This window comes from Montipora capricornis, chromosome 11, assembly GCF_036669925.1.
Source record: "Montipora capricornis isolate CH-2021 chromosome 11, ASM3666992v2, whole genome shotgun sequence".
NCBI lineage: Eukaryota > Metazoa > Cnidaria > Anthozoa > Scleractinia > Acroporidae > Montipora > Montipora capricornis.
Window position 1 is genome coordinate 33,971,214 of NC_090893.1, and position 15,000 is coordinate 33,986,213.

At 35.8% G+C, this 15,000-nt stretch overlaps 1 protein-coding gene across 2 annotated transcripts in view; it reads right to left on the reverse strand.

The window, feature by feature from the left end:
* LOC138024831 (cell cycle checkpoint protein RAD17-like) overlaps nucleotides 1–15,000 on the reverse strand; it is an 85,660-nt gene that overhangs the window by 2,053 nt on the left and 68,607 nt on the right. For both annotated transcript variants that reach the window (XM_068872009.1, XM_068872010.1), the window contains 8 exons: nucleotides 13,098–13,364; nucleotides 12,582–12,664; nucleotides 10,003–10,095; nucleotides 8,728–8,781; nucleotides 8,047–8,190; nucleotides 6,306–6,345; nucleotides 1,270–1,350; nucleotides 54–111 (listed from right to left, as the gene is read on the reverse strand). In XM_068872009.1, the coding sequence (XP_068728110.1) occupies nucleotides 54–111; nucleotides 1,270–1,350; nucleotides 6,306–6,345; nucleotides 8,047–8,190; nucleotides 8,728–8,781; nucleotides 10,003–10,095; nucleotides 12,582–12,664; nucleotides 13,098–13,364 (820 nt within the window). The remainder of the gene's footprint in view (nucleotides 1–53; nucleotides 112–1,269; nucleotides 1,351–6,305; nucleotides 6,346–8,046; nucleotides 8,191–8,727; nucleotides 8,782–10,002; nucleotides 10,096–12,581; nucleotides 12,665–13,097; nucleotides 13,365–15,000) is intronic.

The window sequence follows — 15,000 nt, forward strand, 5'->3', positions numbered from 1 at the left end:
TTGTTTTGTGGATAACATTATAAAAGCATGGAAGCGCGATAATAAAATTGTACCTGCATGGAAATCTTGACTTCCTGAAACTACTCATCCCTTGGAGAAATGAAATTTGACCTACAAATTAAGCAATTGTTTAAAAAAACCTTGGCTGGTAATTTATAATCACTTAAAAGTAAAAGAAGTATAAGTTCCAGTTGGTTGAGCATCACGCTGTCATGCGGGAGGTCATGAGTTCAACTCTGGCTGCACCAACACTCAGGGTCTTAAAATAACTGAGGAGAAAGTGCTGCCTTTGTAATTACATCTGCACATGGGTTAGACTTTCAAGTCTTCTTGGATAAGGACTGTAAACATAGCTCATAGCCCTTGTTGGAAATTAAATAATATGGGATACGTTAAAGAACCCACTCACTATTCAATAAGAGTAGGGGATGTACATTTGTAGTCTCCCCTATGTTGAGGTCTGACCTTACCTGGACGATGGCACCTTTCACTTCCTAAAATTAATTGTAAACTGCGTAACAAGCAGTCTGGCTAAAGTCCCCCACAAAGCATTGTAAATGCATTGTAATTATCAGCATCCTCATCATTGTCATTACATTAATATTGTATCATCACCTTCATTATTATTATTATTATTATTATTATTATTATTATTATTATTATTATTATTATTATTATTATTACTTCGTTCATTCACACGATATGTTGTTAACGTGGTTTGTAAACTAGGCATCAAGCCACGACCTATGGCCTTAGGTGTCTAGTGTTCTTCTCAAGATTCTTGCCGTTCCCAACAAGGAAGCTTTTTGTAGTAATACCGTGCAATCCAGTCCAATTTTCTTCAATGACGTTTTCAAATTTTTGCTGAACGTCCCTAGTGCACCAATGACAATTGGTACGACAATTACTTTTCGGCAGCTCCAGATTTTCCCAATCTCTCTTTTTAATTCTTGGTATTTTTCCATTTTCTCTTGTTCTTTTTCCAGCACTCTTGTATCAAAAGGGCACGCGATATCTATCACATAACATGATCTTTCTATCTTATCAAGAACAATTATTATCAATAACAATTATTATTATTATCAATAACAATTATTATTATTATTATTATTATTATTATTATTATTATTACTGTCACAGATTATAATCATTAACCAGCAATGTGATGCTGATTATCATCACCACACTTATTTTCCTCACCATCCACACTGTAACCATCTCCATTTCTGTTATCGCATAAATCACAGCTTTCATATTGGTCAGACTCACCTTGTGTTTGAAGTGGTACATCAGTGATAGCCAAGTATGGAATAATCTCTGTCTGTTGGACTATAGATGGCCACTGATAACCTACCACAGGCACAAACACACAGAGACAAACTTCAGAATGAGTATAATTACATCTGTATCATTAGAAGGTAATGAAGCTTTACATTTAAGTTAACACACCATGCAGGGGTTTCAATAAATTTTGAAGTACTGGTAGATGCCTGGGCTAATCATTGTAAGCGGTGGTCACTCTTGTCTTTCACAAGGGTTTGAGTGACAATCAAGTAAGTTATTGAAACTATGACTATTTACAATATGAAAGTATGAATTTAAAAAACATACAGTACATATTTTTAAAAAAAATACAAATACAAATAACCATTTGTAGGCTATATCTAAAAATTATAAAACTATACATGTATGTATTGGCTTTACGTACTCATCTATTTGACATTGAGATGTTTAACACTTCTATAGCGCCTTTTACATGAACATATGATCAAAAGCGCTTTACAAAATACAAAATCACCTATAGTACATGTATAATAAATTACATGATTAAATAAAAAATATCTAAAAACTAGCCAACTAACTAAACTATTTACATTGTAATTGCATGAGACTAATTAAAGAAAAGAGGGAATAAAAGTGTTCATGTAGCATTTTGTACGGTTGACAGGGTGCTTAAACTGCTGCTGCTTACAGAGACAATAGTGTGGCTCATTTAGGTCTGGTAAAAGATGGCTTAGCTTAGACATGAATCAGACATAATTGAATAAAAAAAATTATTACATAGTTCGATTCATCTGTCCTTGAGGGTCTCTAGATTACACAAAGAAAGCCTTTCGTGATAAGACATGTCATTTGGAGAGATGATTGGCAAAGCTCGCTTCTGTACACGCTCTATTTTGTCACTTAGATAGGCTGGCAATACTCCAGCACAGGCCTAATGCAAGTAGAAATATAGGTACCTATAAGGTACATGTGGCTTGTGCACAGACCACTTTCATAAATGGCGACTAGTTTTACATTCTTTTTGTATTTATGTTAATTTAGACCTACTGCCCTCATTCTTTAGAAATTAAAAGAGAAGAATATTTTGTTTGCCCGCCATTTATTATGAAAGAGGCCTAACATTTATGGTTGACGCTTGAAAGAACGCTTCTTGAGCGTTAACTTAGTGTTACACATGAAAAACGTGAAGAAATGATAAAGAAGGTGGTTACAGCTTTCGTTTGCGATAGACCTGGTGAGTTCTGAGAATTCAATTTTTTTAAAGACACTGTTTTCACCGAGTGCAATTGCGAGTTCTTGCTCGAAAATTTGGAAGAGACTGCTAGTAGCCTTGAGATTGTCTGACTTTGATGCAATTCATAGAATACAGAAATAAAGATGTAAGAGACAATGTACATAGCACACGCATAAACATCAAGGACATATTGGACATCCATGTTAGCCCTCCAAGCACTAGGCCATGCAGCATTATAATTGTTGACTCTTAATTCATTTGGCTGCAATTTTAAAAATACAGTTGGAGAAGTGAGGCTGAATTAATAGCTAAAGTAGCAAGTATGCTTCTTCTGATAGATTCAATTTGACAAGCAGTTGGTCAAATGTGACGTCTTCTCCTTCTTTCATATCATTCTATAGCACCCTGTTGCTTTAATTGTATGTCCAGCAGTTATTGATCTTTTATTTGTATGGCACTTATGCAGAGCAATTTGTGCCTTTCCAAGCAAGATTTTCATCACTTCTGCAGTTGCTTAGTTTTAAAGAATAATTATTTCCACACACATGGCACAACTGTGGCCACATCGTCTCAGGTCAGATCAATGAATAGGAGTGATTCTCTTGTCATTATCGGATTTTTTTTTTTTTTTTACCTAGAAATATACCAGAATAAGCTAATTCTTCTGCATATTTATCTCTGAACACAATAAATGGTATGTTGCCTTTGCCAGCTGAAAATGCATTCATGTTCATGTTCACCATCGCCCAAGAAATCTGTGGCAGTTAACATAGTATCAGTAACACCAGCAAGTATTTCTAATTCATCTTCACTCCAGTCATTGTACTCATCAAATGATTCTTTCTGACCAACAGCATTAATTTTACTAATTCAGTATGACAATGCCTTGTGCAAAATCTTTGCGCTGATCTTTATCAAATTGATCAGATAAGTCATTTACAGTGTTTAATGTCCATGCAATTTTCATTAAACGTACCGGTAATTCCTTCTTTACTGTATAAGGTACTTTACTAGTTAAAAGCCATTGTGCAGCCTGCAAAATTCTGTGCGGCCGTATATTCAGTGACAGTGCTGAGCTTTTATTTTGAAATATCCTCAACTTTAAGTTACCGTAACTTTGATCGTCCTGCATTCATGTGGTAACCATGGTAACATACTTATTGCAGTATTAACATCTGCTGGTACAATACATTAAATAATGTTGCAATGAAGTTTAAGTTGTCCTCCTCTTGAGGCTTGTATAAGTGAAATGTTTCAATAATATTGAACTCGGCAAAATGTGGGTCTGATTCTGTAATCATGTGTTTTCTCAAATTGAATTTGTCTGCAATTGCTTGCATAAGTACAATGTACAGTGTAGGGCAACACACCATGTTCCTTGTCTTGACCTATTCCTCATATATTCTGCCCGCGAATTACTGATAATGGTTTCTCTGAATCTTTCAGGATGTTCTGTCATATATTATTGAACCCTAGAAGCTCTAATATGCAAGTGAAATGTTGCATCACCATATTGTTGATGAGCAAGTTCGGCTCAAAAAAAAAAAATCACCACATTCACAAATGTCGAGTGATCTCAATCCTTGTCTATTCAGACTGCTTTCTAGTAATTAACATAATATGTTCTGATGTAGTAGTAGAATGATTGACTGTTTGCATTTTCCACAGGGCCTGGATTAATAGTTCAATATCCCCAGACATCATGACTTTGCTAAAAGCTACATGATGCTGTTCATGTTTATGTTGTAATATGTAATGTAACGTCTAAATTGTTTGCCGAAAAAACATCCTTTCCGGTGAGCATAGTTGACATTCGGCAGCTTAAAACTGTCTCAAAATCATAAAACATACAGGATACGGGAGTGGAGTTTTCAACAATTCTGATGTACTTATTTCTCACTTTTCTTTTCATTGTTTGCTTTTCCTGATCGATACAAAATATATGGTCTAGAATATTTTCTGAAAAAGCACTCTTTTCTTTGAACATAGTTGACATACCACAGTTACAAAATCATACAACTTAGAAGATCTGGGAGTCGAGCTTTGGAGCGATTGCAGAATACCTGTCACAAAGAAGAATTATGTAACTTAGCGACAAAAGCTGCACATGAACTCAATTAGTGCTTCCATATTTTTCCTGTTCATATCTCCTTATAGGGCTTTTGTTTTCGCTGTCTTGTCAGCGCGTCATGTCAAAATAACTGCCGTGAAAATCAGCATAAAATATGAGCAATAGACCTGACAAGAGATTTCACCAGACCATCAAGAAAGTCAAGTTGAAAACTGTGATAAATACTATCGGTAGATTTTCTGAAATGAAAGAAGGTATTTACTTCATTACAACCTCAACTCTCTCACGAGACAAAATTTCCCAATGAAGACCAGGAGGCAACCATCGCCTTTCCTTCGCATGCTTCAGATTAATTCTCAGTGAAACGAAGTGGCAATGAGGATGTCCCAACTTAAGTGCTGATTGGCTCCGAACATATCTATTATTACTTATTTACTTTCGGAAAAGTTGCATGATGACAATAGTGGCTAGTGCATGCACACTATAAGCCACAATAAAAACTAACAGTATCATTAATAAGGACCCGTGCGCGCTTCAGCAGAATTAGAAAATACATGGCTTTAATATTAGCCTTTCTTATGACTTCATGAATATGACAATTCCACTGGTGAGTGCTAGCAATGGTAACCCCTAAGATTTTTGCATGATATACTAACTAGAGCTCTTTGGAATTGACGGAAATAGAATTAAACTGATGTTTTGATTTTTGAAGTCAATTATTAGCTCTTTACATTTATCAAGGCAGAATAGCTGGCAGCGAGAGGCAAATTTCTGACAAAGAGACAGTGGTACATGTATACCACCGGTGATAGGGTTTATGCTGGGATTTTGTGTATAAAGGCGTTTTGTGTATATACAACAAGAAATTAAGTTTTAAGTGAATGTTTAACTTAGTAAGAAGATTTATCTATGCCATACATCGTGTTCCAGTGTTTTCTTTGCTCACAAAGCCTACCTTCAGTTGATATATCTTTCCCCATTAGTCAAATTTGGGCTCCATTTTTGAATTGTCTCTTTAACTTAGCATGATGCAATCTCAACAACTTTCACCCAAGAAAAACTTCAAAGAATTTTCAAGCAGTTTCCCTCCAAATCCTTTTTTTAAGGGCTTTTCAAACACCCTGGAGGTCCAAAATTAAATTCCAGTGCTTTTCAAGGACTTCAAGGAGTAGCAAGAACCCTGGGCGACTGCCTCCTTAATGAAAGCCCTACCATACCATAATTATATAGATACATTACATACTTGCTTAGCCACTCCCCGTAAGGGCTTTTCAAGGCCAATGAAATGTAATCAACCAAAAAGAACAGAACAACTTTGAGAATCCCAAAAACCAGTTGGCTGCATACAATAATACACGTATTGTTGTTAATGCTGAGAAGCTGTACCAAGGACTTCCAAAAGGCTCGATGCATTCACGGAGTGGCCAGAACAGGTCTTGAACCCAGGTGGGTAGTCCAGATTTGAAGGCAAGCGCCCTACCCATTTGACTGCACTTAACCTCCATGAACTTCTTTTGTTTAGGTTAGGATTCACCGAACATTGTATTGTGTTCAGTGTTGTGGTTCATCCACTATTTCTCCTTTGCTCTGGGTCCATTGTTTTCATTATCAATGCTAAACGCTACTGAAATGGCCGCCTTATTATAATTTTTTTTATTTTTTTAATTTATTATTTTTTTTTATAATAATATTACTCCATCAATGTCAGATGTTTACCTCTGAACAAATCTCTTGCTGTGTTACATCCATCTCGCATCTGAAACAAAATTGAAAACATCAAGGCATTCATTGCTTCCTTTTGTGGGATCATCCACTGCCATTTACATGATCCCAACTCACTCTATCTAGATGTGACACTAAGAACTGTTTTACTTCTTTTACTCTAATTTTTTGTTAATTATGTCATAATAAGTAATCTTTACTCTGTATCCTTGTAATGCTGAAATGAGCTGAGTTCACTACCATAAACAAATTACCGGTATATGTTATGCTTATGTGTATGGGGTTGTCTGTAAAAAGAAAAGCACAAGATTTACTGGCCCCGGCTGTGCAAACATTTTAGTACAATCGACTCACGATAACTCGAAACCTCTCAGTATTTCAAACCAAAATTGATTTTCCCTGCATTTCCGTCATCATTAACTACAATTTTACCAATTTTCGTTTCCTCTTCCAGTCATTCTTTATAATTATATTTCAACCCTCCACAACTCGAGCCAGGTTCTTCAATATGTGACAATAAAAACAAATGTAGCGTACTGCAACTGACTATTTCTCGAAAAAGTAAATTGCATGAAGTCTGTAGCAGTAGCCCGACGTTGTTTGCTTTGAAAACTACAAAGTTTACAGTACCTCAACTGTAATACAGTAACTTTACTTTGTTTCATGTTACATTAGAATATGATTTCTACTGACAGTAATTTAGAAATGAATTTTTCCATTTTCACTTGAACGTTAAAATGTACACTGTATGAATACCGTAGAAAAACAGCTAATAAACACCTTTTTTTCTCTTATTTCCAGGCCTTTGATTGTTTTCAACTCCTGATACATGTAACTTGAACCTTTTTAAATTTCCTTTGAAGGTTCGAGTTCACTGTATTTACTCACAGCTAACATTGATTACACACACTCTAAGCATTCTTCAATCCAACGTTTAACATGGTCTGTTTAATTTATACTAAATCAATAGTGACTAACCCACTGGAAAAAGTTATCTAACTTTTGAAAAACTGGGGCAAGGTCTGTAAGTATAAACTGACAATGAAAGACCTTTACCAGCAGTGAACATTAATTACTCTTCATTATTTACTAACACTGAAAAAGACATCGTAATTTAAGTTCTTTCAAAATGCCTATATAAACTGTCAAAGTGACCTACAGGTAAAAGACATCAGTAAATTGGAAATTGTTTGAAATTAATCTTCAAACCAAAAAATCATTCAGGGAACAGATTAGACAGCCCACATCTTTACACATTCACTTTCTATGTCAAATGTCATAGACTGCAGTGTAGACTTTCCAGTGCAGATTTTTTTCATTGATTGAAGACAAAAGAAAAGATAAATTTACTTTTTAATCAAAGAAAGGACTCTTATAAATATGGCACCCCCTACATTTTCCTGGTTTGATGGCTGACCCATTCTTGTTGACAGACGAGTACCGATGTACAAAATTGTATTAAGAAACTGAGCATTTCAAAGGCTATAATGTGACAAATACACATGCATATAATAACGATATTTAATGTAATAATTATGCCAATTACAAGTGCATGTTAGATCTGACAGCTTGCAGTAACATAATTAAAGGCAAAGGAAATAATATTATGCAATTAACCCTAATTTGTTCCATTATTGTACTTTCTAGAGGGAAAGGGTGGAGGATGGATTTTGTTCAAAATACTTGACAAGAGCATGTACTGCTGGAGTGGGTATATATTGAACAGTGTATGTACCTTTTTACTGACATCAAACCACTGTGGCTTGTGAAGTGGTCTCCATCCTCTACCCATTGCAGTGCTCCCCCCAGATCTGCTGCTATTAAACATCAAGCCTCGTGCCACCAAACAGGAGCTGTACTCACTCATTGAGGACTGATGCTGGGTGATTTAGAAAGAGACCTTTTTGTTAGCTTGCCAAATGGGGACAGCCAACTTAAAAGCAAAATGGAGCTGAAGCACCTCATGGCTAAATTTGACGACACAGTTGTTTACACCAACCTTTTAGCCACACCATGGCATGAATCATTATGCAAATCAGACCAACAACTCACTTACATGTACAACAGATGGACACAACATGGAAAATGTCATTATAGGATATTGAATCATCATCCAAGACCCACACTTTACCTTTGTGCAGGGCATGGGTAAGGTAACATATCCAATCCCATGAACGCATTGGCCAACACATTGGGGTGACACGTCATTGACAAACGACCAACACGTCACCTGACGCAACACCAGTGCTTCCCCCAACACACACATTACATGTAGTTGGGATCAGATTCATTACAATTACCAGCATATCTTGAGCAAAATTTATCTATATACAAGGGTATATCTGACTCGCCATAAATGGAATTTATTAATGCCACTAATAATTATAACACAAGCACAGTATAAGTAAAAATTTACCATCCACTCCTTAGTTATATAGTCTGCATTGCTAAAATGTTCACTAGCTTTCACCTAAAAGGAAAATCACACATTTTGATGAAATTTGAATAATTACAATGCAATCCATACAGTCATGTCAATTAAGAAACATGTAACATGAAAACCCTACTGCATACAACAGTATGCAACAGTTTTGGTGTAATTTTTTGGCAAATTCTGTGAGCCAACCTAGGAAGAGGGAGGGCGATGTGACTCAGCAATTTTATCTGAGGTATGTGGTAGCATTAGCTCATGTGTGTGTTGTAGTTCAATTTTGACTTTGGAACAATTTGTTTTTGAACTGGAACAAAATATTTGAACTGGTACAATTTTGATTGTACTGGTGCAAAAACAGTGAAAATAGTTTAATGTTATTTTTTTTTGTTGAACACAAAGAACACAGTTCATTGATAACAGCTGTTAACCATTCATTTACTTAGTTCAAGAAGTTACTGACAGAAATAATGTTTGCTGAGTATTCAGAGCAGGACAGAAAAAATAGCAAGACCTGTTGGAAATACTAATGTGTCTGGTTTGACCAAGAATAACATTAAGTGGTGTTAAGCACTAATTTACACGATTTAAGCCTAAACACTAATTTGTTGTAAAATGCATGGTTAGCTTTGATGTAAGGTTGGGTAATCGAGGTTAAGCTTTCAATTTAGTGATTAGGGTTATGCGCTGTCTTATCATAATTAATGGTAGTCCACTAACTTATGGTCTTATTGACAGTTAGGATTCCAGGAGGTGTGTGACAACTGCAGGTGACATTCTGCAGACTGCCTACAAATAGTGCTGATAAACAGTATTTCAGTATAAGCACCCATTTGATTAGCACTGATAAACAGCACCCATTTTAAAACGATAAGCTTTCAATAACTGTGAGTTAGGATCACTATACAGCCTGCAAGTGTCAGACACTGCATTCTAGGTAAAGGTTGGCATGCATTGTAATGATTGGTCAGGAGTAACGTATTTGCATGTTGCCTTGGTCATTGGGTTAAGAGTATTGGTTCATGGTTATTCAGGAAGTAAAGCATTCTTTCACATGCAGGGTAAAGGGGTTAGGTTGTAAAAAAGCTGTGGTGCTGTGTTGGTGGGAAAGGGATTTACTGAAATAAAGAAAAGCGTTTATAAAGTGAGTTGATAAGGTAAACTGACCATTGTAAAAAAAAGGTGAATAAGAAAATGATCCTTTCTCTTACTCTACATCGATAGTTTGCAAATGGCATCAATTTTATTTCCTAAACTTACCACAGCATCAACATCTGAGAAGAACTCTAGATAATTCTGATGAAGGTACAGGTTAAACATGTCACTTGAAAGATGAATCCTACCTAATACCTCCTACAATGACAAGAGAAGAACATTTTAGTACAAGGGATTTAAGACTTCCAAAATTGTCACCATCCAACCTAGATAGTTCTGACAGTCTTGCATTTGAAAAATCGTACAAAAGGACATTAGGGAGATTTGGGGAGCAGGGTCAGCAAAGTGGTGAAAGCACTGATATGCCTCCCACCAATGTGCCCCAAGATCAATTATTTCGGGACTCAGCTCCTTAATATTATGTGGAATTAGTTTTTTTGGTTCTCCACTCTGCTCCCCGTAAGATCTTTTTCTCAGAGTACTCCAGTTTTTCACTATAGCCAAAAAAAAACCTTTCATTTGACTTAATTTGATTACTTTCTGTCAGATTTTTTTTCAGCCCTTGTGTGCAGAGCCTCAGACTGAAATATAAAAGTAAAAATTATTAATGATAAGTTATTGTCTGTGACTGCAATAATATGCTTGTCATCATCAGCATTTCTGATACTTTCAAGAAATCATTTTGTCAAATAAAATAATAAAGGCAATCCACTAGGGTTGTCCCCATAATCTTTTACTGTTGCTGTAACTAATTCCTCTGGAGGGGGATGCCTAGCCAATATCACCCAATCAGTGAGTGATATTTACAATGTACAACCACAAGCTTCTCATTTCCTGCTTCAAATCTTAGCCATGGATGCATGTTTTTTGGAAATCAATTAAATTTTCCATGCCTGGATAATTATAATTTTATAGTACAATTATTCCCTACAGTGTTCCTGTATTTTTGAAATTGCAGTAGTTTAATTATTTGGAATCTTCAGTTGGTCAAGAAGAATGCCTATGACGTCAGTGCCATCCTTTGTAATTTGGCTGGGAAAAGGCCAAATCTCATGTTGTCATGGCGAAACTCACCATGAAAATGACTGTACAACTATTATGTCATCTGCCTGCAGAATTTGGCAAAATAACACTTGGTTGAAAAAAATTAATAATGGACGTGGTCCGCCTACAATATAAATTGCCCAAATTGACAAATGTGCTGTACAAAGCACGATCAGTACACAATGGCAAAATTAATTTCGTTTGGTTGAAATCTTACTGGTAGTTCAAGCTTCATATTAGACATCTTGGCTAAATAAAGTTCATGGGAATTGAAAAAACCGACAAGTCTCAGTTTTCTTGACGTCCTGAATGAAATTTAAAATATAATAATAATAATAATAATAATAATCATAATAATAATAATAATAATCATAATAATAATAATAAATATAAAGCTGCAGATTGTTTTTTAAATGTCCCTTAGATTCTACACTCCCAAAAAGGTGTTTATGAAACCATATAAACTACGATCCGGCTTGCTCCGTGGTCATCTTGTGTAAGCATCTTTTCAAGAAGATATAATAATAATAATAATAATAATAATAATAATAATAATAATAATAATAATAATGCACTTATTTAAGTGTCAAGTCTTCCAGCACTGGGGCACTAATTAGGCACACTGAACAAAGGAATTAAATCAACTTATCTCCAACCAAATCAAACAAACTTTGGTTAATTGAGGAGAAGGCTGGTATAAAGACCATCAGGATTACAGAGCATAGTACAGAACCAACAAACCTTATCAAATATTTAGGATAGTATGCGCACTCACATTGGTCAATAGCTGTGAACATTTTAGAGTATGGAAACATGGCTGTGACATTACACAAATTTTGATTGGTTATGTATTGTCAGACGTGTGTTTGGATTGACTGGTAGGAAGTATGACCTTGCATCAAGAAAATCTGTTTCAATTAAGAAGTAAAAAAACCAGCATTTTCCTTCGTTTGCCGAATTATCTTTGAGAAATATTTTATGAAAGTAATAGAGGACTCTTTTCCGTGTTTTCATAGCCTCATCTAAACACTCGGGGGAATTGGGAGAATTCTTGATAGTTATGCAAACCCTCAACTGCATCTCTGGTTTGGGTAACTCTCAAATTCCCTGAACTCCCCCTCGTGTTTAGATGAGGCCATGGAAACACGGAAAACGTCCTCTACTGCTTAATTAATTAACACAATAATGATCCCAAATTAGGAGTCAGGGTGGCTTAGTGGTTATCTATCGCGCCTCTCACGACTGCGAGCCAGGGTTCAACTCTGGGCCCGGCCTGCATGTGGGCTGAGTTTCAGTCGAGGGTTTTTTTCCGGGGACTTCGGTTTTACTCCCTTATCAAAATCGACTCACAGCTAATTAACATCTAGCTGTGGTGCTGTGCTCCGACATCAAACAAGGACTGTATAGCAGCAGCCAGAGGTGCCTTTGTATGCTTTCAGCTCGATATTGTGAGCTGCGCCTTTCGCAATTCAGTCCTCAATACTGCAAGTAAAGGGTGATTAGCACTGCCAATTCTTCCTCTTCTTCGTCAAGTCTGGGAATTGAACCTGGGCCACATTGGTGAGAGGCGAGTGCTCTCACCACTACGACCTCCCTGCTCCACTAAAAAATTAAAGAAATTCTAGACAGAATACAATTACCTCTGGAGAGAATGTCAGGTGGTTTCTTGCATTATGTGACAAGTGAGAGGGAAGTAGGTTTGTATCTGATAATGTTGAATCTCCTGTTCAAACAGATAAAATAAATTTACATGTACCAATAAATATTAACACATTGATTACAGTATACCATGACACTATCACTAGAGTTTGTTGTCACATACATGTATTTAAAGAAACTTTCGAAATTAAATTTGACCACCAAACGATTTAATACAGTACTTCATTAAAATAAAACTGAAAATTTCATGCAAAACTATGAATCCAACAGGAAGCAAATTTTAAACTGGTTATGCCAATCAACTGTCTGAAAGTTAGCCAACTATTTTTTGAGTCATGACAGTCACCAACTGTGACTGTAAAATAATATTTAATTAAAGGTACCGGTATGTTCCACAGACAGCATTAAAAGGAACTCTGAATACATGTACCGGCCGGAGGGGTATAAAAATGGATCACAGGGAGGTTTGGTGAAAACCATGAATGGAGAAAACTTACTTTTACAGTACAAGATTTTGCCCAAGGCTCTGAACAAAAACAATGCAACATCACGGTCACCAATGGCTGTGACAGTATCAGGCTCTGGTTGATTGTCTGTCTGTCCATAAAGTAACCAAGGTGACGTTCCTCTTGAATGTGCTGTGTCAATTGACTCTGATTTACTTGGTTTTCCCTTTTTAGATGGTTTTGTCAATCTACATCTTTTTTGCTTGAGTTCTCCTTTACTTTCAAGATCAAACATCCTTGAGAAAGAAGTTGATCTGTCTGCAAAATACATGTAATGATGTCTATGAAAATACATTTCAACAACAGGATACCAATTGAAAATAAAGAAATTGATCATGGCTTACATGTACAATGTAATTGCCATTAAAATATTTAGTGCACCAGTGTAATTTGGACAAAAGCTGTCTTGGTGTGAGAATTATTGATTGACAAGCATCCATGTTAGTCTCTTCTGATTTGTGCTTTGACAAGGCTTAAGTTGTTCCTACTAGTACACACTGTAGCACTAGTGTCGGGAAAAATCTAGGTAAATTGAAAGCATTTGCGCTAAATTCAAGACAATTGGAATAATTATATTTAATATTAAAATAAATAATTATTACTTTGTTTGAAGGAACAAAGGATAGGACTTGGCTTTAAGTCTTCTTTTTCATCTTCTTTGTTTTGGGGGATCATGCACACACTTAAGATTTCTGCCTAGTTACAGAGACAGTCGCCAGAAAAGGCAGCCCAAGTAGGGTTCAAAGTCTGTATCTCCGCATTAATGGTGCTACGTCACGTTTAAAACTCAAAAATGGTAACGTGGAATTCCTTTACTAATAAAAATAATTATCAATACATCAGAAACAAGATGACTCTCAGCAACAATGACTTTTATCAAGGCAATTTGCCATAAACTTGAAAAACGTCGGGCCGCCTGTTTTGAAGATTACCCAAATGCAATCCGTCTCAATCTTGTCCATTTGTGTCCATCCATGTTTCTCTTTCATTTTGCTTTATCTCTTTTATGTTGTTTAACAGTTTTAAGTGGTCATTGCAATATTCCATTCTACTTTTTGGGCATTTTTGGTGTCATGAATTATTACATCATTTTGCCTTACATAGTCCCTTTATTCATTCCCAACGACCACTAGACCATGGAAGGCTACGTGACAGACTAATGGAAAAATTACGTGCGTGATCGGAAACAAGCTTTTGTGATTTTGTTGCAGGCAATGCAATATATGGTTATCGTATGACTTGGTAACACATCTTCTTAAGCTAATTACATACAATGTAATTTTATAGTTTTCCCAGTATTGTTAAGAAAAAGTTATTAAATATTTTAAAATACCATCGTAAAAACTTGTAAAGGATCTGTTTCCTGGTTTTGATTGGTATCAATGCCATTAACAAATTACAGTTTTAAATGTGAACAACTATTCTCCGATCGCACTTAATCCTATAATTATTGGGTCATGGAATGTGGACTTTCAACTTCAGACAACAGAATTGAACTCGATATTGACCAAGATATTGTTACTAAGTTAAACACACACAAAAAACACTCATCAAACTAGCTATAATGTGAACTTTAAAGGGAATTTGCTAAACATCCTTCGAAAAAAGTGTAGGCCTGTAGCTACATGTATTTGTTATATGTAACAGAAAAAAACAAGATAAATACGAGGTGTTGGTGATACATGTACATTGCATGGCCCATAATTTCTTGCACCATTGGCATGCGCATTAGCTCACACACATTCTCGGGAGAGTGAGGTTCGCTTTTCTTCTCGTTTTTGCTTTGGTGTTGTGACATCGGACAGATTATTCCCATCGAAGGTTTTAGGACTGAAATACATGTTGTACAAAGTTGTGTTACAATTATTGTCTCGTCTCTGTTTACTTGCTAATT